The sequence below is a fragment of the Tauraco erythrolophus genome, chromosome 12, assembly GCF_009769465.1.
Source record: "Tauraco erythrolophus isolate bTauEry1 chromosome 12, bTauEry1.pri, whole genome shotgun sequence".
Taxonomy (NCBI): Eukaryota; Metazoa; Chordata; class Aves; order Musophagiformes; family Musophagidae; genus Tauraco; species Tauraco erythrolophus.
Genome location: NC_141476.1, coordinates 4,052,354 through 4,074,707, shown reverse-complemented (window position 1 = coordinate 4,074,707; position 22,354 = coordinate 4,052,354). Strand labels below are relative to the sequence as shown.

The window sequence follows — 22,354 nt, the reverse complement described above, 5'->3', positions numbered from 1 at the left end:
CATGGTAGAAATGAGGAGTTCTGGCTTATCTCATGTTATGTAAATATTTCTGTGCTTCTAGAATAAAGTTTTTCTTTCCCTTTGATCCAGCTTCCTTGTAGTCAGTTTAACCTTCAGAAAGAGTCAAAAGAGATTCATGGAGATTGCCACTGGCATTATTCCTGAGGAAAATTTGAGAGGGAAAAGAAAACTCAAAATTACTGATATAAACAGCTTATTTAGAAATGGATGTGTAACTAAAGGAAAAGGTTGTCTTCTGGTGTCTTTTTAAGGAATTTTTTGCTTAAAATAGCTGGGAACAAATGTAAAAATAGTATTTGCCATGTTTGCATAGTGTTACAAGATGAAAATGGTGCTTTTCCAGCAGCCTGGGAGGTGGCTGTGCCCCATCTCTGTGCTGTGGGCAGGATCTCCAAACCCCATCCCATCCCCTGGGCTGTGCTGGAGGGACAGGGTATGACCAGAGTGGGATGGCTGCAGGACTGGATCCACAGCATTCCCCTGGCACACGCACTAACCAGTGGGGACCCTCACCATGTCCGACACGATCCTGTTCAGCTGCAGTTGTTGAACAGCGTCGATGGAGAAAAGGAACTGTTGGAGTCTGGTTATACAGGATTTTCTCAACAAGCGGATGTTCCTGGTGAATTACTTTTCTTAAAATGTTAATTATGCTTCTTTAGAAGTATGCTGAGAGGTGAAGCAGCTCAGGTCAGGAGGAGGGAGTGGGAGACTTGGGAGAAGTTGCAGTCTCCAGCGTGTTTTGCTCGTTAACCTTCTAAGTGGAGGAGGCAGTTTGAAATGCTGCTGATGTGCTTTGCCTGCGGGCACTGAAATGGGTCTTCGAAATTTATATATGTTAATGCCATCTATAAAGTCATATATATGACTTACATTTATATGGGTCATGGGACAGAGCACCTTACAGGGACGTGGTTTAGTGTGGACTTGGCAGTGTTAGGTTAACGGTTGGACTTGATGATCTTAAAGGTCTTTTGCAACTTAAATGATTCTGTTATTCTATAGGAGCGTATACATAAGATGGAAAAGCTGTAGGTATGGCTGGAATGAGATGAGTCAGGCTCCTGGTGGTGAGTTCAGCTTTGGGTTTTGGCTGAACTGTGCCTGTTTTGGTATCAACTACTGTGAAGGTGAGGCTGGAGCTCGGTCATGCCCATGGAGACAAGAAGGGGATCGGTGTGGCTGGAGGGCAGGAGATGCACCCATGGCACCGTTGCAGGGAGCTGTGTGCCGATACGGCTTTGCTATGCCCCAAGGAAGTGGCTGGGGACATCTGCAAGGTCCCCTCGGTGCAGAAGCCCCCGCGTGCTCTGCGTTTGTCCGGGCTGTGCCATGGGCTCCTTCTCTGCCCGTGACACGGGGTTACCACCACGGTGCAAATGCTGGAGCCTCAGACTCTGACGTTTCTCCAGCCCATCTTTGAACAGGCTGTGCGGCACATGGGACTTCACCCCCTTCCAGCACCTCTTTAATGAAATACTCTCAGTGGTGTCAAGTGCTGCCGTGTTAAAACCCGGCCCGAATCCGAAACCGGATAATCACAGTTCTTTAGCGATGGTGGTCAACCTCGTAAATATGAATGAGTGGAAAATACTCTAAAATTGTGCTTGGGTTGATAGACAAAGATTAATATTCGTTGTAAATGAAAGAGAAGTGACACTTTGCATAGTTCATATATGAGAAGGATTCCTGGAGAAAACGAGGAAGATTTTACTGGAATTATTTTTATCCCTCCGTACCTTTGTGACTGGAGTTTTAGCTGATTGCTTTGGGCTGTGCTGGGGGGGGAAGGGGAGTTAACAGCCTTTCTGAAAGAAGATTTTAGGATAATTTCAAACTCCCACAAGAAGAGGTTGATTCTAGTCTTCACCTGTTTCGTAGAGATTTATCATTAGGACCCAAGCACTACTACTAATGGGAGGAATAGTTAAAAAAATGTTTAAGTAACAGTTAAGGATGATTACACAGAAGATGTAATAGTAGAGACGTTATTCGGCAGTATTTTGGGCAGAAAGAATGGTAGCAGAAGGTCTGACTGCACTCAGGTTTCTGTGCCAATGATGGCATCAGCATGATTTCCTATCTGAGAAAATGTATACGTGGGATTTATATAGGTCTTGTATACATGTTTGTATGGATGTTTATCAGGTCAGCTGCTAGTACCTCTTTGAAAAAAAGAGGGCCTATATTTTAAAAACTAAGGAGAGGACAATGTTAAAGTGATGGATGTGAAGGCAAGAAGGAACCACTGCGAACCACCGCTTTGGGTGTCTGCCTGAAGCCTTCTGGTAACTCTTCTGGAAACACGGTCAGAAGTAAAACTTGGCTGAGCTTTGTTCTGCCTTGGTCCTCTCCTATTTTAGAAGGGCTGATGGATCAGTCAAAGTCTGCTGAAATTGGGGTAAGGGTTTCAGAAGCCCTGGCTCAGACCCTCAGCACTGGATACTCTGATTGTTTCAATATAGGTAATTAATGGTACTTTATTTTTCGTGTTTCCAAGGCAACACCAAACCTCAAGACATTGTTTTCCAGTACATAAGCAGAAGCTTTTGGCTGCTGCAGAAGAGTTTCCTTTTGTCTTACACAAAGCTGCTGTAAAGGTACCAAAACCATAGTCGATTTACATCCTATATCCAAAAAGTAATGCCGATCAGATGCAGCTGATGGAATGATCTGTTCTGTGGAACAACTCCTTCAATCAGCTGAGAGCTCTGCTGTTCAAATAGATAATTAGTGTTGTGACAAGTGTAACTTTAAATGCCTGAGTTCGGTGGCAATGTTAGGAAGTGTGACAAAAATTAAATTATTTGTCTGCTTTAACCGTGGCCCTCCTTGGATTGCTAATGAGATGAATGCTTGTTAAACACATGTCCTTTCTGATAGACTCCTTTACAGGTCCTCAGTTGGGAAAATGATTTATTATTTGTATCATAAAGGGCACGAAAGAGAGGGCTTTCCATTATTTTCTCTGACTCGTTTCTTTTTATGTCTTTAGCTGATGCAACAGGTCATTGCTTGTGTTCCAGCATGAAACAGAAAGATCCTCTAAAATGAAATCACCAGGGAGAGCAATCCCAATGAACACCTTTCCTGCCCGTCGATATTCCTTCTAAATTAATGGGCACGAGGAGCGCATTTAGGTGCTCAGATCTCAGGGGAGCATTTGCAGTACCTTGTCTGGCGGTGACAAAATATAAAATAAAAATCAATCTGCACTTCTATTTAGGGCTGCAGAGCAATGAGTTCAGAGTGCCTGAGAATAAGTCCCTGAGCTGGGTGCTCTGAAAAGTTGCTCTTTCCTGATGGACAATTCTGAGATGCCCCCCTGTCCTAGGAGTTGCTTTGAGTTGAAGTTATCATGGGCCGAATTAATGAACGTCTTGAGATTGCATCCTTTCTATTGGCTCCTAACGAGATGCTTTTGAATCTTCCTTTTTCAGCATTTGCCAATGCCGTGATGTTCTCCCACCCAAAGGGAATTAATCGCCGAGATGGAATGAAGAGCACAGCACAGAGAGCAGGCATGGTCCAGACCTCACAGGACTAATTATGCTCTTAAAGGGTAAGAAAATAATCTCAGGCACATTGGGAAGGAAGTGTCTTAGTAACGCTACACAGGGTTACTGGCATGTCTCCTGTATTTGTGCATTTAAAAAAAAAAAAAAGAGACTTTCCAAGCTAATTCTTGACTAAAAAGATCAGCAAGGAGCTCAAGAAAAGAAATTTATTACCAAATGAGTTTATCAAGTTTCTTGACCCTTAGAGATGGGGAAAAAACAAAGGGACTTGCACATGAAGAAGGTCTTGTGAAATTCTAATAAAAAACCACTCTCATGCACAAACTGAAGAGTCTCAGAGTTCAAAACCAAAGCAAACGAAGAGCGTGGCATGAGTTGCAACAAGCGCCCTCGCAGACGCTGCAACACGGCAGGTAAAGCCGATGAAAAGGACCCAGGAAAGGAGAGGGGAGGGTCTGTTTATAGAAGTATCGAAGTGCTGGGGAGGGAAACTTTTTGATGCACCTAATGAGAGGCAGGACAGAGTCAGAGGACTGGCAATACGCAGCCACCGTCAGCAAGAGGAAGACATGAAAATACTCAAAATTAGTGACAGGCGAGGGTTATTGTAGCCTGCTACTCTCTGTAGTTGTGGAGAGCGTATGTACGCGTAGGCGTACGTGTGTACTCCGAGGATATCTCCTAGAGAGAGCTGTGTTCCTCTGGCAAAGATGAGGCACCTGCTACGCCGGTCAAGGGCTGCCAAGAGCAGCGCTGGGGGATGCACTGGTCTTTGGGAGGGGGGCCAAGGGAGCATCCATCTGCAGCCCCTTGTCCGGCAGCCAGTGCTCCCTGATGGAATGGTAGTGACTGGTCCCACTGATGCTAACGAGGTGTCGGCATCCTTAGCTGACCTCGGGAAAGACTTCCAAGCTGAAGGTGAGACATTAATAGCACCTCTGAGAAACAGCTCCCGTGTGCGTGGGGTGCAGGCAGCCTCCGCTTCCTGGGGCTGTTGAAATAGATGTTCAGCTTGGAAAGAGACAAATGTCCATCCTTTCTGGTAGGCTGTGTGTCCCGCCTCCCGGTGAGAGCCGGGCTGTGCGCACGCCAGGGAGGCAGCTACGAACCGTGAAAACTCCTCGCGGAGAAGCTCTGTTCCAAGAGGCTGGGACTGACAGCCAGAGGTCCGGTGAAGAGCTCCACCATCTCCCCCATCGTGCCGCAGCGTGCACGACGTGTGCATCACATCTGAAGAAACAGCAGTGCCTCTTTTGATCAGATAAAACAATAACGTGCATTCAGTTAAATCTCTGGCTGCTAAACATATCCTTTTTTATTGCTTTTCAGGAGTTCAAAACATTAGCATAAAACAACCGAGGAGGTTGTTTTTCCTAAGAGGGCGAGTGCCTGTTTACAAAGTCATTTTATTTTCACAATATTCCATTGTTATTTATTTCAGACAGAAAGCTGTCAGATTAATGCACTCCCTCATGCAGGACAGCTTGCTTTATTGCCTGTTATTAAGATATAACATATATAACCTGACAGGCACTGCCCACGTCTGCATTCCACCAGTGAAAGGCAAATTAAGTAGAAAATGGAGATCTCCAATATTTCTTAGGGCTAAAGTGGTATTGGTTTATAACTCGTTTTGTATTCATAGGAGATCCTGCATGTTCGCAACGTATCGGACAGAGTAAACTGTCCAAAGAAAAAGGCTTTTTTTAATTCTTATGCCAGCTAACTCTGAGAAATTCAGGTGTTAGAAGTACAGGAGTCATCAACAGGTGCCACATTACTCAGGTGGCACAAGAAACCCTTTAGAAAGCAAATATTGGGGAAATAGTGGTGCAGGGTGAGGAAAATTTAAACCCACACCTAAAATAACCCAACGAACAGCCCTTACCCTCCAGACCTCCAAATCCCAAACCACAGCACTCCTGTTGCCTCTGGTACTGGCTTCCAGCAGATGCCGTCACAGCTTCCAGAGGAGGAACATGCAGTTGCAAATGTTTGGTTGGTGTTTTTTTTTTTTAAGCTGTATCAAATTCCTTTTACTTTGGTGTGCATACCCAGCTGGTGGGAGGACTCTCGTGTCCTTTCTCCTTTCCACAATGGGTTGAGTCATGGTTCCCCCAAAAAAACCCCAGCGAGTCACCCAGTTTCGTGTTGTGGGAACAGTTTCCAGAGGAACCCTGCAGAAGCCTCCGTGGTGGTGCCGCTGTGGGTGCTCGCCCTCCTCGCAGCACCAGCAGGGAGCTGCAGAAAGGTCCCCCCCAGGGTCTCACCTTCCTGTTCCTCCTCCCAGCTTTTGGCTTTGCTCTTGTGGCCTCCAGCATTGCTGAGCAGCCTGGAGGACTACAGCTACATTTTTAGGCAGCGTATCGAAAAAAATACACTTTACAATAATAGTGTTTTCCTAAAATCTATGACTCAAGCCTGCTATTCTTTCCTACTGGATTTCAAATAATAGGAGTCGTGAGTGATAAAGTGCTGGCTATTTTTGGTGCAAGTACAAGTGGAACGGCAGAACTACCTTCCCCATCACCAGCAGTTCCATACAAGCGATGTTATTCACATCTTTTCTTATTATTGATTTTTTTTTCCTTGTTTTTCTCCCCAGGACAGAATTTCTAAACTTGGTTAGCCACAGAAGCTGCTCTGGAAAAGCCTGCAAGAGGTAGGTTGGCTCAGGGACACCTCGCCTTATCCCTTAATGTCTCTTCACCTTTTCCTCCTGTACTTTCCCAATAACAACTTATTTTTTTCCAACTCTCCCTGGAGAATCAAGTCATTTTATTAATTAACCTGAATTAACCTGAGATGAGGAACAAAGAGAGGGCAGTTTAAAGGACGACTGATCTGAACGTTGAGGGGGGACACAGAGCAAGGCACATGTCCACCTACAACCATCTGAAGGGGAAAATCTGGCAGTTTTGCTTCTTGCATTACACTTGTAAACGTGTTGGGATTATTAACCCTTCCTGCAACATCTGGATCGTCTCCCTATTAACGCAGGTAGAAGCTATACTTTAAAAGCTTAAAATATATAGTTCTGTTTTCCCAGTGAGAAGGTTTTAGTGCTAGAAAGTCTGGGGCTTTATGGGAAGCTGCAGTCTGTAAGGAATAGGCAATTTGCAGGGGAGAACAGGCCATGCAATTTAATGCTAAATAGTGATATACTAAATAATTATAACCAACTAACTCTTCAGCATAATTATGTTGGTTTTTTTTTTTCATTTCAGAGGAGAGGAAACAGCCTAATTGGATAGATGGGAAAGGGAGGGGGCTCTTTGTCCATTGTGCTGCAAACCTGCAGGCAGAGTTATTGCTCAGAAGCTCAAGCTGAGCCTCGAGTCCCTGCCCCTGCCCCGTGCATGTCTGAATTCTCTAGGGCAAGACTGGGACGTATTTATGTCCTTAATCCTCTTCTCCCTCCTGCCCTGCTTTCCATAGAAACAGGCCTGGGTATGTATGTTAGGATTTTAGTCTTAGCACAGTAAAGCTACGGTGAGGGAAACCACTCCTATCCTGCCAAGAAGTGCCAGTTAGCAGAAATACTATGAAGAACGTAAGACAAGGATTTTTAGATGCAGTAAATCCCCGTGCGTGCAAATATATGACATAGACAAGCAATACTACTTTGAAATATTTCAGTATTCCTCAATGTAATAAATATTTTATTAGAGTAATAGAAAAAATGCATACAGATAACCATAGGATACACACACAACGGGAAGTTTAAGGATAAATTTCAAACTTTTCAATATGAAACAAGGTACTCGGTACATATCTCATGGAGATATATAACTAGAAATTAAATAATACAATGTAATCGCATTAAAATGGCAATACAAGACATGAACAAGAATTTTGTGGAACAAGAATAGAAAGAGTCACCCTTTGTTGCATGAAACATACTATATATTTACTAGTAACACCTGTTTTTCCATCTCCCACCCGCCCCCCTGGTTTGCAAGTGTCTGAAAACATCACTGGTTAGCCACATTGAAAAGCAACTAGCCATTTATAACTATATATGTACAGTATATACAGATCTTGCTCACTTCAACAGTTAGCACATATTTTCATCTGGATGTGACACTAATAAGGTAATTTGCTATTTGAATGCATATCAAGGTATTTTTCCTACAGTGCTACCGTAATTTCATTAATCCTGGTTCTCTCCCTTTATAGTTCTGTGTGTTGTAATAATACTGTGAGATTTAAAAAAAAAAAAGTCTTTAAGATGTGCTTTATGTCACATGAACACTTGCTCTACCATGCATGTAGACAGCTCTCTAAAAGGTGTCTAAAAGGCTGATTTGACTAAATTCACAACTACAGAAGTCAAATGTACCAGGTTTAATGTCTCTTTAATATATTGCTATGAAAGAAAGCATAGATTTCTCTGTAATAGCAAGCCTGAAGTGTCTTTGTGTAATTTTTTATTCTAACCTATAGTATTGCCATAAACTTACCAGAATCATGTGACAGTAATGGGGTGGGTTACAGCGCCAGACCTGGTGAAAATAGTTTTATATTGGTTAAAGAGCAGCAGGAAGGGGAGTTATGAATGTAACACTGAATTAAGGATGAGTTTAGAGTGCAGTGCAGTAGACAAAAAAAGCAAGATAATCTGGGGCTGCATATTTGGAAGCACCACATCAGAAGGAAGGGAGGTGGTAGTAGTAGTCCCTTTTCATAAGGCCATGGTGCAACTGCATTTCAGTAACGCTTACAACTGGGCACTTCTGTTTTAGTGAAACACGCTGACAAGAGTTCAGAGAAGGGCAAGAAATTGATCCTGAAGGTGGGAGAACTTGATTATAAAGAACCTGGTGGGGATATATGGAAAGTAACTTTGAAGTTTATTGATGGAGAGGAAGGTCAGGTGCTTGAAAAGGTACATAAATGAATGCTGGGATAAAACTGAGAGCCGCCTTTGAAACACGGCTGTGAAAACATTTCTTAAGAGCAGTAGTGGAAGCCCTGCCTCTTGGACACCCCAACACGGACTGTGCAAAACTAACATCTATACTGTGCCTTTTCTCTACCTTCCAGCTTCGATTTCTTGCTAAATTTAGAATAACTTATGTAAAGGGCAGTAAGAAAACGGATCCAAACGTCCTGGATTATGACACTGTCTTAAGAACAGCCACTTGGTCGATGTATTTTATCATCTGATTGAAACACCGTGTCTCTGATTCCATCTTTCATATGCAGAATGATGTTATCGCCACAACATAGAACGTGCCCAAAACAATTCAGTGTCACTGCAAAAAGGGAGTTTCTCACTGAGCTAAGCTCTTCCTCGTAACTCTGATCGTAGTGCCACTGCTGTCCCTCTCTTTTACATTGTGTCTGAAGTATGTAATATGTAAACTCCTTTGGTTCAAGTATTAAGGCATTTTAGATTCCCTTTTAAAGGATTTGCTAAACTTTACATGATATTTTTACTTCAACCTACAGTGAAATATAAAGAATTTAAAAACACGTCAGGATAGAAGAAAAACATGCATTAACCACTGCAGTTGTTTTTTTTAAAAAAGCACTTTTCTGTAGTAATGGGTTCTTTTTCTTTTCCCAGCAAATGAAAATGTATCATCACAACACTGAATTAAAAGTCAAGGAAAATATTGTTGGTAAGAAACTGGATACACTGAAGATGTTCAAGGCTGATGGACCAGAACCTCTTGCATCCATACCTGTGACACATGAAAAAGGTCAGGATTAAATGAAAGCATGAGTATCTGCTATGCCAAATATTACTCCTCCTAGATGCTAAGCAAAAAGAACTGTAAACTTCTATTTCTCCAATTAAAATTTACAAAAATACGCTAAATATTTTTGAACTAGAGAAACGTACTGCAAAATGCTGACACTATACAAATGGTCTTTACTTTCAAAGTAGTAATAAAAAAAAAGGCAAAAAAAGTAACGTTTTTAATACCAATTTACATGGTAATTTACCAGTTCAATAGAATGAAGTTTGTCATGCATAAGGGCATGAAGACTGTTAATTGCTTTTCTTTTTATTACCTTATTACCATACAAGTATTAATTTTTTTTTTCTTCTCCCCATCAATAAGGACTCACTCCCTGCACAGACAAGCTGTGACAGCTGCTGGGGTGTCAACTCCAAATTCCGTAACAATTCTCTGCATCAAGGCAGAGACGTGCCTCTCTACGTGGTGGCAGGCATAAAGGAGGTGCTGGTATTGGCTGGGGACTCTAAATAAGCATGTGACAAAATAACAGTGGTCCAGCTTCAACCTACTGGCTAGTCTGGGAATCAGGATCTGATCACTGCTAGTGCCATCTCCGCCATCAGTTGTTGCTTTTACTTCTATAATGTAATCCTCGTTAAACTGGAGCAGAAGTTCAGCTGTGGTCTTGTCTGTGCTCAGCACGTTGGCACTGGTCTGACTGCTGGTCCTGTACAAAACCTGCAATGCAAGCAGAGAGCTGTGTAGCATGTCATTTCTTCCACTTGGACCTGCCCTGCCATTTTTATTGGTGTTTAATCTTAGAAACAAGGTTTCAGTCTTTAAAAAGATGGGATGGGAGAAAAGATCAGATTTTCAGCAGAATTACATTTAAAGAAAAAAGGTAACATCAATCAAGCTCTTTTATTCCAGCTTTAATCTAAAATGGCACAATGTATAACGATAACAATGAATAATATATCCTGTTGAGTATCTTCATAATGTATTGTTCTATAAATTACCCCACCATTTGGAATCTGGCACTATCTAGATCAGCTTCTTAAGCCAATACGTCGTTTGGGAAGGAGAGAACCAACCAACACTACAGACTCTGCTGGAAGATGTTCTGCGAGTGCTGAGTGATTATTCTGTCGCAAAACTTAACTGCACGGGGTGTCCTATGTGTCAAAGAACGGGAGCGACCTCTGAACATCACAGCCAGACTCTGCTCGATGTGATCAGGGAAGAGGAAGGATTTAAGAGCAACATCAGCCTCTCTCCTGTCCTGAAGGCTTGATGAGCCCAAAGGGTCCCTAGTGCCAGCGGCGAGGCTGGGCACAAAGAGAGGTATGTCCTGGTGGAGCTTAGAAAATACGTGGGTCCACTGCGTTCACCTGGCAGAGTTTCAGGAATTTCAAAAGCAGGTAGGCTTGGGAGTGTCCCATTGCAAAAACCAGCAATCCCAACTCCCCCCATATCATGGCAATAATGATGAAGTAGAAAAAAAAAAAAAAAAAGCAAAGTCACTGGAATTACACACAGGCTGCCACTCTGGAGAAACTCTCCAACTTTAAAAAAAAAAAAAAAAACAACTTTAGTTTGCACTGCACTTGCTTTTTGGGATAAAAATGACCCCCTAAGTGCTTTACTTCAGTAAAAATTAACCAGCGTTATCAAAATTCAGCTTATCCTCGTGTACTTAGGAACGTTTGTTATCCATAGGGGAACCTGAAATTGTTGTGGGAGACAGAGTATGCAATTTGAAACTCTACATGGTGTATTTTTAGGTCAGCTACTGTCTATGAAACGAGGTGCCTTATCTAAGCTGTAAACATGTATTTCTTGCCAATATAACTCAAAGCACTGCACAGTCACATCTTGAACATGAATCTTATATGCAGGATGTGGGATCCAGCTGTATCAAGAACATCCTCAGTTCTTCTCTTAAACGTATTTAAGGTATATGACATATTTAAACAATATCTGTACATTTGTGCACTGATCAGATTCAGAGTAGATGTAGCAATGTAATTTCTATCAAGGCAATGAGGATGTCCCACAGTAGGCAAGAAGAAAAAGGTTTAAGAGTATCAGTTTGATATACGTAGTTCTAATAAATATACCCAGCAAGAAATGGAAACTATACCCATCAGCTAAATCTTGGATTATCTTATATGCTTGGTAAGCATTATGTATTTATAGTAAGTGTTATGCATGTAACAAGTGTTGTATAACGTCCATGTTACAACATCCAAGTGTTATCCAAATATGTAAGTGCTATATATCTATAGGGTGTGTTATACATGCGGTCAGTGTTATACATGTTACAACATCCAAGTGTTACACGTTTGGATAAGTGGATCCCAAGAGGTGGCAGCAATGCCTGCAGCTCCTGGCTTTGTTTGCACGAGGAGGAGAAGGCGTTTAGTGAACCATTAATGGTAAAAGGACCACCAAAAGGTTTATGAGACATTGTTAGAACATGATTTAAATCTACAAAAAGGAGACACTGCTGAAATGGTTTAGATGTGGTATTGTGCATCCTGTGAACTCACTGCCTTGCAAATAGACAAGGAAAGCAAACTATGGATTGCTTTCAGGTATTTTTTTGGTCTGTTTTCACTTACCTTATAGCCAGTCACCTCGGACTCGTTCTCCATAGCTCTTACTTCCTCCCAGCTGAGGATTACTCTGGAGTCAGTGACATTCCACACAACATTTCCTGGTGGTTGACTGGGTGCTTCAAATATATAATGAAAGTATGACTTTAATTTAATTGGCATTAGTGATTTATTCCACAGTAGGAAATAATAGTTCAGGTAATTGACTGTCATTACATGTCGGATGCAAAAGGAACTCTCATGCAGCCTCATCGTTTGCACACTTTATGGTTCAGAGACTAAATTGGAAAAATGGAAGGAAAACCAGAATGGCACATAAATGTTATTTCTGAAGTTGCATTATCTGTTGATGGCTCTTCATTAGATACAGCCAAACAAAGCATATGTCTTAGGACATGGGTGATCAATTAGAACAAACTCTAATGAAACCAATGATGGCAACAGACAATTTCTTGTTTTAATATATTGCTAAGAATAAGCAAATGCTTCATAATAGAGTATTTGTTAGACAAATGTAGTCTTAGTGAATATTCAAATGTACACGCTATGCTGATTTACTTTAACATGTCTGTAATGTAAAAATATTTGACAGGTTGTTTTTTTTTTCTTTTAACTCAAGGCGTGATTTTCAACTGCAGTCTGTTTCATTTCAGTATCTGCAGTTGGAACAATAGTGGGCTTTGGCCAACAAAATCTATTGGGGTTTTCTTGTTCATTAACAATCTGAGACTGTTACTTTCAAAAGGAGCAGTATTCCTTTGGCTGTACACTTTAATATATCTTGAAACTGCCAAGCTTTCAGGGAAGGCAAAGGTAAGCACAAACCTCTTAAGATGCCTCAAGTTGCTTTCCCAGAAAATGGGTCATGAAGTGACATAATCGACGATTAAAATCTTTTCTAAATGTGTTAAGGAAAACAATTTACTGTTGCTGTCACCTAGTGGAGGCAACTGCTGCTTAGGTGGACATGCTTTGATGCTGAAGGTTCCAGTGTTAAAAACACTGACAGTGGTTTTAAACACTCCTCTGCATGTGCTTATGGGTTTTTTCCTTCCCACCCCCTCTCTTATTTTCAAACTCTTTCACCCAGGTAGCTCCCTACCTTCTTTACTTGAGCAGTCAGATCAACACCCACCTGACTGTACTACTTAACACAAAGAAGACACAAATATGTAAGAGCGAGACTTAAAAGAATTATTCTCAAGTCAAACAAGTCACAGATACTTTTTTCTGCAGTATTTGCCTTGCTCTATATACTAGAGAGGATCTAACCTGATGCACTAATAGCCACTTTTTGTAAATGTAAGAGGAGATTTTTACTCCTGAGAATTGAGTATTACAGCACATATGAATAGTTTTCACACTGAGATATTAAAGCTGAATTTCCAAAGAAATGAGTCATTCTTTTAAATTCACAACAAAATATTAATCTGACATCTGAAAAAATGAAGAGTAATTATATATAAAAACCATAAGCCTCTATCTGCCACTTGACTTACAGCAATGATTCAGAAGGCTCCAATTCACTTCACATACCCAAATCTCCAATAATCTTAAGTGTTCAGAACTGCAGAATTTAATTTGTAATAGGTCAGATCCTGAACCACCACGTCACGTAATCACCATGTCCAGTGTCAAGCATGCAAATAGCTACATGGATTCTTTCTTTGAGACTCCTCAGATGCTTCAAGTTGGTCATGCACAGTAGTATTTCTCTGAATTAGAACCAATGGACAGAACATTCTGTTGTATTTTAAGACCTTCTAAATACAAAATAATTTTAACATCTTGCCTTATAAACTTAGGCAAGTCTTCCCCAGTTATTTGCCATTTTCGATAGCAGTATTTTATAAAACAAAACTACTATTTTGGGCTAGGAACATGAAGATTTATTTCAAATATAAAAGCAAAGATACTTTAATGGTCAAAGAATAAACACTGAATTTTCAATCTTGAAATATACTGCCAACTGAACTTAAGTATTTGTGTTTCTTGGTATGGTTAATAGTTCCTAAGAAGTAGTTTGTATGTCATGAGTGTGAATGCAAATGCAATGTGCACAGCAATCCTTCACAGTGAAAAACACATCAGTCACAAACATTCAAGTTAGTTAAGGTAGAAATGGGGATTGATCAAAAATCACACATTTGAATGAAAAATGAGTTTCTACTGCAGCGGTACAGAGAGTTGTCTGTTAGTTCAACTAGTAGATAGCAAAATCCCTCAGATTGTCACTGTACTGCAGTGGTTTTTGCTCTCTTTATTCACCAGCAAGATACATGGATGTAGTGCAACTATTTTTTCTTTTTAATTATTCCAAATAGGAGAGATCTTGACTAAGGGCCTGATCCAGCTCCTGTTCAAATCAGTGGGATCAGGCGCCTGTCCAGTTTGCTTTTGCACATCTCAAAGGCAGGTGGTCACTAAAAAAAGGACTGAAAAATCACTGAGCTGACCAGGCTAGCGCAACCTCTAGTGAGCAGCCAGTAGGCACACGGCTCGTTAATTGGAGAAAACTATTCATCACATGTCAGGTACAGGCTACAGGCAGCAAGTTCCTTGGTATCAGCCAATTTCTGGTAACGATGCATATAAGATATTTAAACTCTAGCAAACATAAAATAATCTGAGTTGGTTTAAGTCCTTGGTGACAGAGTGTGACACTCATTTCTGCATTTAATCATTTCTGATAAACTAGCTTATTTCGTAATATTGATGATGTGACTACTTTTGGTAGAAGGACGTTAAGACTATTCCAGGGAATCTGACCTTTCAGATAGATTTAATTGTACCTTCTTGTGAGTCTGACAGAAGTACTTCAAGATTGATGATCCTGATTCTGCGTTGTATTACAATGCAAGAGCATACTAAAAATATTTAAATTTGTAGACAAAATAGTGCAGCCTTTGACAATCTGTTCTCCAGCTTAATTTCTCCTTTTAATAGGAAAGTGGCCTCTTGTGTAATTTGTTCAACAGGAAACAATGTGCATGAAGGATTGTTTTGCATGAATTGTATGAGGATCATTGCATTTCAAAAGCCATGCCCTAGAGAACTTATAAATATGTTATAAAACCCTGAAAAATTCAACAAGTCTCTCTTTTCCCTTCCAAATAACAGAAATTTTTCTTTTAAAATTCTTCCAGTCACTAGAAGAATAATAAAGGTTCTATGCAGAAATCATATATCTTACTTCAGCTCCACTGACATAGTCGAGTTTTACTTACTCATCCTGCTAAAGTAGCAGAGGGTAGAAAATGGAAGATCTATGCTCGATTTCATTGTGTTACACTTCTAGTCTGTATGAAAATTTAGGTCATTTATGTGTATTGTGAGTCTCAGGAACACACCTATTTTTCATTTGCTTGCCAAGTGCTTACACACCATTATGTCTCTCACCATTATGTCTCTCCCCACTTTAAATCCAAGATACTTACGTGTCTTTTTTGTGGTAGCATTTACTGTGGCACTAAAGGGACCTGCTCCAGCACTGTTGTAAGCACGGACAGCTGTGTAGTATGCTAAGTTGCTCTTCAAACCTGTTATTCTTATTGATGTCTCATTCCCTGCAGCTTTCACTCTATTTGAAGATTCTTCTTTTCCACCATTATTCCAGTACCTAACCTAGTAGATATAAACCAAAACCATTTAAAATTTTGCATGGAATGGATTGTTCACCCATAGCATTGCATTTGACTCCTTTACGTGCATTTTTTTTTCTCAGATGAAAAAGGTAGAAATACATTGAAGTTTCAAAAATATGTTTACTACGTAAAAAAAATTCTTATCTATCAGCCTTTCACGCTTGCTGCTCTTTTGAGTGCGACTGTAGGAAAAAGGAACCTGAAATATTAGATCTTGCTTGAATTAAAAAGATGACAAGAGGAAAATCATTACTTCATCTAAAAAGTAAACAAGTACAACTCAGAAAACTGTATCTTACAAAAAATCGTGTCTTTGGAAGCAAATGTAATTCTGAAAAAATACGTCAGTTTGAAAATACTGTTAAGACAGATGCATGATTATCAGCACAGGAACCAAACACGGTTTCATTCTGTGTTCTTTGTTTTCAGAGATACTTGAAAGAAAATACTGTTCTTCAGGGTGTAGGTGGGGCAGGACGAAAGCAAGATACGTGGTAATCTTTTGTGAATTTGTGCTGCTGTCCTACAGCCTGCATGGCCCTTCTGGCTCACAACCCTTTACAAACGGGAGCGTATTTTAAAGGAGCTTACCTCGTAGCCCAGCAACCTTCCGCTGCTCATCTTCCAGGGAATGGCCTTCCAGGAGACCTCGATGACTGAGGACGACAGACTCGTCGCAGATACTCCGGAGGGTGCTATGCTGGGCTCTGGATTCGGAAATCAATAAATGAGAGATGAGCAGCACTGGTGACTGTGGAAATAAAAACATCTGTATTCAAAGCAATCTCATTTAACTGTCGCTGTATTCTCTGATGAAACATCTCATGTTAAATAAACAATCAGCTCAATCATCGGGAGATAAATCAATCACATACCTTCTTCAGCTGAAAAAACTGTGGTTACTGAACTAAAGGGCCCTTCTCCTTTATTGTTATAGACACCAACTTTGACTTCATATGGCGAAAAGGGCAAGATGCTTTCATTCCTAAAGACGTATCTGGGTGTATCGGGAGAGGTGACAACAGTCTGTATCCATGTTGTGGTGCCAAAGGGGCGGAAAGCAACAACATAGCCAAATCCTTCTCCATTTTGTAATTCTTCAGGGATGGGCTGTGAGAAAAGCACAAGATGACAGAAGTCCGTGATGTTACTTAAAACACTGGAAATATTTTGCAGGCTGAAAATACCGACAGACAAATGTACACGACTGTAACCAGGTTCTGCTACTGCATTTGGGATCATTCCATCAACAAATTAACTCTGGTACAGCAGAGCAAAACGTTTTCCTCTGAATGTGTTTTAAGGTTTGTACTTCAAGAAGAGAGCAACTTTCAGGTGTGTTCCTTGTTTTCCAGTAAATATACTGTTTTAAGACACTCCTCAATAAATAACTTTGTTTTCCAGTTTCTGGTCACAATACATAGCCATAAAAAAATTAATAATTGCTTAGCCAATTACTATAGAATCACAGAATGGTTAGGGTTGGAAGGGACCTATAGAATCCAGTACTACCTTTGTTCAGTGGCTTATACCTTCCTCTGATGTGATTATTATTAGGTAACCACACAGAGCAGTATATGTTTCTAATAGTATGTGAACATTTTTTAACTCTTGAAAAACAGGCTAGGTAATACACAGCAGTACTTGAGCGTTTGCACTGGCAGGCACACGCGTCCAGAGTTAACGGTAAGAAAGCAAGAACTGCAAAGCTGCACTGAAAAGAAAAGCAGCATCCTGGGCTCATTCCGGGCTCAACCTTTGAGCAACACCCCTTCTTCTTCCCCCACCCTCCTTCCCCCTTCTTAGCTAAACGTTTCTTTGAGAACAGAAGCAATCTCAGACAAGCAAACTGCACTTCCTACTGATTGCTGCCTGGCACAGGAACACGGGGGAGCGCAAGAGGGAAGGCAAACGTGCATAGCTCACGTTCCAGAACGTTACCGAGCACATATACATCCTAGATGAGAAGCGGCTGCAGCCAGGGAAATTCATCTTTTAAGCAACGTTTGAATGAAAGCAATCATTCTCTGAAGAAAACGGCTTGCCAGAAAACTTACATCCCATGTTATGACCAGTTCAGACCTGCTGCCTCCTCCCCCACTGACTTCAGATGGGGGAATTTCAGGAACTGTGAAAAGGAAACGTATAGCTGTCTACACAGGGTAGATACAAGAGACGACATCACATAACGTTAACCTCGTGCTCGGAAGCTAAGCCAGTTGTACTTGTATTGCTTTTGCAAATCGAGGTAAATGCTTTTGAGGCAGAGCGGGCAGTCCTGGAAAGCCCCGACACCATCCTGCACTCACCTTGCTGCTTTCCGATGGTTTTCTGAGCACGTGGAGAACCTCACTAGCTCACAGACTGAACCCTGCACGCTAATGCTTATGAACTTCTAGAAACTAGAGGCCTGCTTCACTTTTTCTAATAGGGTTAACTTATGCAGATGTATTGGGCAATGGCCTTATTCCAAGTAAACTCCTGGGGTTTTAATTAATTGATGCGTTCTTCCGAGCCACATGCTTGTTACGTGGAAGGTGTAAGCTGATCAAACACTAGCAATGAAAAAATGCTGTCAAAGTTAACCTCTTTCCATCCATTAGTACCTTCAGACTCCGCAGCACCGCCTGAACTGACAGACTTTGGCATACTAAATAGAGCATAAATGTGTTTAGATGTTAATGCTTCTGTGATGTTCAGTAATGCAACACAAACTGTCCCACAACTAAATGCAAAAATCATGAACAAACCAGTTATAGGCTTTCTATTCAATGGTAATTCCAGTCTTTGAAAAGAGGCAAGGATATGAACGCTCCTTTTTTGTCACTATTTAAGATTCTTGAATTAAAAACAAATAGAAGAACCCACTAACCTGCCTCTTCAGTTCTTACTTTTTCTGAGGGTAAACTAGGTTCTCCACCTCCTATTTTGTTACTGGCAACTACGCGAAATTCATATTCAACCCAAGGATTTAAATCCACTACCGTGGTTGTGAACGTTTTTCCATCGATCACATCTGGAACTATTAAAAACAAAAAGAAAAAAGAAACTAAGAACATGGTGTTCCTGGTCTTAAACATTTCAGCAGAACCTGTAGCAAGAATTGTGTTTTTACCTGTTGTAACTCGCTGCCAGCCAACTGAGAAAGGTGTCCTTGCTTGTATGGTGTAAGTGGTTACTGGGCTGTGATTATCTGTGCCTTCTTGCCAGGAGATCTGAGCCGTGGTATCAGTTATTTCATCCACTTTCACGTGTTCAGGGGGCCCAGGTGAGCCTAGAATCAGATTGAAAAACAGATGATGTTTTGTAAAGCCAGTGCCCTGGAAATCACTAACATAGCAATATGGATTCCGATTTTATCAGCGCCGTGGGAGGAAGAAAACAATTCAGCTTGGAATAAGAACACTTGTAATTATTGTTTTACATTCACTAAACTTCACTCTGCTAATCTAATTCTGACATACTCTGAACTGCAGCACAGATGACAGGATGCTGTTTGTTTTTGCAAGACCTTTGTTCAACATGATCCCTCTATCTTTCCAATGTCTTTTACTTTAGTCCTCGATGTCCTCTTTTAATCTACTAATGCATTTCTGTTGCCAATTTGTTATCTACAGCTGTTTTACTGTGCACTGTACTGTAGCCATTTTTCAGCACAACATCCGATCAGCACCCCGAGCAGCAATTCTGTCAGGTGAGGTTTCTGCTGCCTTCCAGAAAAACCTGATTCTGGGCATCCTGGCAAAAACGCTGGGTTTTGTCTCATCTGCACCAGAAAAGGGAGCTGAAGTAACTCCTCTTCCCTCTCATCAGTGGCTTGAACGACTGTCAGTGAGAAAAAAAGCGAAGTCAAGATTTATTTATCCTTCAGCTCTTAATTTCTCTGGGAAAAATTAAGTTTCGTCCAAAAACTGAGCTAAGATTCTCCCTAACCACAAGGCAGAATCACATAATTCAAGTCATAGATGAACTGGGTTTTGTAATCTCCAGTACCAGTTGTTCCTGTAATCTACAGTATACAAAAGTTACAAAATATGGTAATTGAAGCTGAAACGTACCTCGTACGATAAGGTCTGCTGCAGATGCTACGCTATCCACTTCTGTCTTCACCATACAAACATATTTTCCACTATGTTTCAGCTGGATGTTTCTGATCATTAAATCTCCTGATGCACTCTGTCAAAACACCAAGTTCTTATTAAAGGAAATGTACTACCTTGTAATTTAATATTAAGACTCTATTTGTAAATGGAAAAGAAATCAACCAAAAAAAAAAGTTGCTCAAAAATGGGCAGACAGGCTGCAGGACAGCAAGTTATGACCCATCAGCTACTCCATGGTAACTGTCTGTAAGCATTTTCCTAACAAACATGGGTGGTGTCCCTCTTTTATGGGAGGAGTAAGCTACAGCAGTGTTAGCTTGTACTGGGAATTGTACCTCCTGAATGCTGTTGGGAACCATGAGGAAAGTCAGTGCTCTGTGACCAGCCATTTGTTTCAAGGCTGTAAGAAAGAGAAGAATGTAGTTTCCATGGCTATTGACTGATCTGTCTCCTAGACAGAAATTTTAAGTCTCGTTATCACAGACTTTCAAGGAGTTCAAATCTCTAAATGACAAAGCTGAATTTGGTCCATTCTACAGGTTATTGCGAGCACACTTTTAATTTAAAGCTCGCAAATTTTGGGCTAAATTCAATGATTTCACAAGTCTAAGTTCTATTCTTTGTTCTTCACTGAATATTTATTCTTCCCCCCCCGGTCTCTCTCATGTCATAGCACACGGTTCATCTCCTGTATCAAGGGAAACATACATAAAACTTGAGTGAGAACTCTAACTTCCTATCACGTTAGGGCTCCTTAGGTATACTATTTATTTTCTGCTTCACTGAGCAGAGAATTTGATACTAAACCTTTGGTAGCCAGTGTCACTTCAAAAAAAAAAACCCTCCTCTTTCTGTCAGCTGAATTACTGCTTTAACCCAGTTCATTGTATTTTCCAGGTGAAAAATCTTGCAGTCAATTTTTAAAAGGTTTGTGTGTGGTTTTTTTTTTTTTTAATTTCTTGCAGAAGCAGAGTTTCATTTGAGGACAGAACCCTGTTTTGTGGGTATTTTCATCTGCTCTGGCCACATAACTGATTCTTGGGCACAGTAGTTTGGGAGAAGGAGGAAGACAGGATTCTAGAGTTTATTTTAGTCTTAGAAAAAAATTAACAACCTTTCTAACCTTTTGATTACTTTTTTTTTTGTTTCATGCTCACACCCACTATTTCAGTGTTAATGATGTCTCACTTCTTTAGTCAACACAAATTGAAAACAATTCTGCTTGATTCCCTCCCATGTGCCTATAAACACAATGCCTGGTCTTCGAGGAAAGCACAGATGTCACCATTTGCAGGACAATCCAGTGCCAATTGCTTACAATACACTACAAGTTGAGTTGAAGGCAATCTAAAAATCCATCTAACTTGATTGGAAGTGGATATTCAGGGAATGACCAACAGCAGCAGCGCTCTCACAAGCAAATCATGTTCTATATGAACTTATTTTACCAAACCAAATTCAAACCATCTCAACAAAGGGGACTGTCAAAAAGGGTAATTTTACTTGAACTAAAAAACGTAAATTAACACTGCATTTAAATTACTTGTGGATATTTTGGGGAGGAATCCCAAAGCACTGGGGAAAACACAGAAACCTGCAGCAGCAAAGAGTTCTACTGCAGAAGGCCCCCTTGCCTCCCACGGCTCTGCAGAGCATCAGTGCTATCCAGTCTTGCCTCGCCAGATCACATCTTTGTCAGTGTGGACAGGTCCAGGTGACACAGTAAGGTCACCTTCCTCTCTCCACGCTACACAGAATACAAATCCAGAGTAGTCCATGCAGAATGGACAGCTGCTGAAAGTGCTTTTGCTTCTCCTGACTGCATAACAATCTCCATACAATCTCCATAACAATCTCTGGGCTCTATAAGCAGGTGATACCCGGAACAGTTTAAAGGCAAGCTGTTCAAAATTTTGGAATCTGCTTGGTTTGCCATGCTTTTTGTATAAATCACCTGTCTAACAACAACAACAAAAGAGCAGTAAGACAGTGTTACATCCTATATTTTTCTAACCATCTGGAAGACCAGGTGGTGGTCCCATAACGTTCCCACTATCTACTACATGTCGGAGACCTCAGGCGTGCGTGACAGGACCACATCGTTACACAGAAATCTATCAATTGAAAAATTATTTTCCTTTTGCCATGATTACGACCAAGAAAGCTGAAGTTATTTTTGTACAGATATTTTCATTTAACAAATACACACTGCAAGTGTTGGAAGGCTTATAACATATTTATGCTTAGTTACTTAACATGACTCTCATATAAGTCCCAATGAAATTATTCCGTTGACCTTAATGTGATACAAAGCCCATAAAATAGTTTTGTGGCTCTCTTGGTAACCTATGAAGTTTTCTACTAACGAGCTTCAATCCCTCTTTACACAAATACCTGTATGTCTACATTGCATAAACCCATCTAATTCTGTCCCTCGTGACAAATTTCCAAGTAAAACGTTCTAGATGCGTAGTTCTGAGTTAGCCAATACTTACGCTGGGTTTTTCTTCAGTACTGACTGAGAATTTTTAGTGAGAAACTACTTCTTGATACTTTTTCCCTCAGAGGGAAAAAAAAACCACCCAGAAAAGGCACCTAAACATGGCTTTGATTTGGAATTATGCCTGTGATTGTTTTAGGAAAAGCTGGAATTTTTAGTGAGAAAAACCACTGCGTTTTCCAACCAGCTTATGAAGTCTTAATTGAGCCAGTAAAAATGTCAGATTCAGGTTTTGGTATGTTTTTAACCTTTCCTTT

At 40.7% G+C, this 22,354-nt stretch overlaps 1 protein-coding gene across 1 annotated transcript in view; it reads right to left on the bottom strand.

Annotated features, from left to right (window-relative positions):
- Nucleotides 1-9,128: 9,128 nt before the first annotated feature.
- CNTN3 (contactin 3) overlaps nucleotides 9,129-22,354 on the bottom strand; it is a 53,560-nt gene continuing 40,334 nt past the window's right edge. The window contains exons 10-19 of the mRNA XM_086619315.1: nucleotides 19,553-19,670; nucleotides 18,610-18,768; nucleotides 18,367-18,516; nucleotides 17,552-17,622; nucleotides 16,370-16,604; nucleotides 16,086-16,201; nucleotides 15,288-15,474; nucleotides 11,857-11,969; nucleotides 9,802-9,970; nucleotides 9,129-9,229 (exon numbers count right to left, since the gene is read on the bottom strand). Coding sequence (XP_086475441.1) covers nucleotides 9,129-9,229; nucleotides 9,802-9,970; nucleotides 11,857-11,969; nucleotides 15,288-15,474; nucleotides 16,086-16,201; nucleotides 16,370-16,604; nucleotides 17,552-17,622; nucleotides 18,367-18,516; nucleotides 18,610-18,768; nucleotides 19,553-19,670 — 1,419 coding nt within the window. The remainder of the gene's footprint in view (nucleotides 9,230-9,801; nucleotides 9,971-11,856; nucleotides 11,970-15,287; nucleotides 15,475-16,085; nucleotides 16,202-16,369; nucleotides 16,605-17,551; nucleotides 17,623-18,366; nucleotides 18,517-18,609; nucleotides 18,769-19,552; nucleotides 19,671-22,354) is intronic.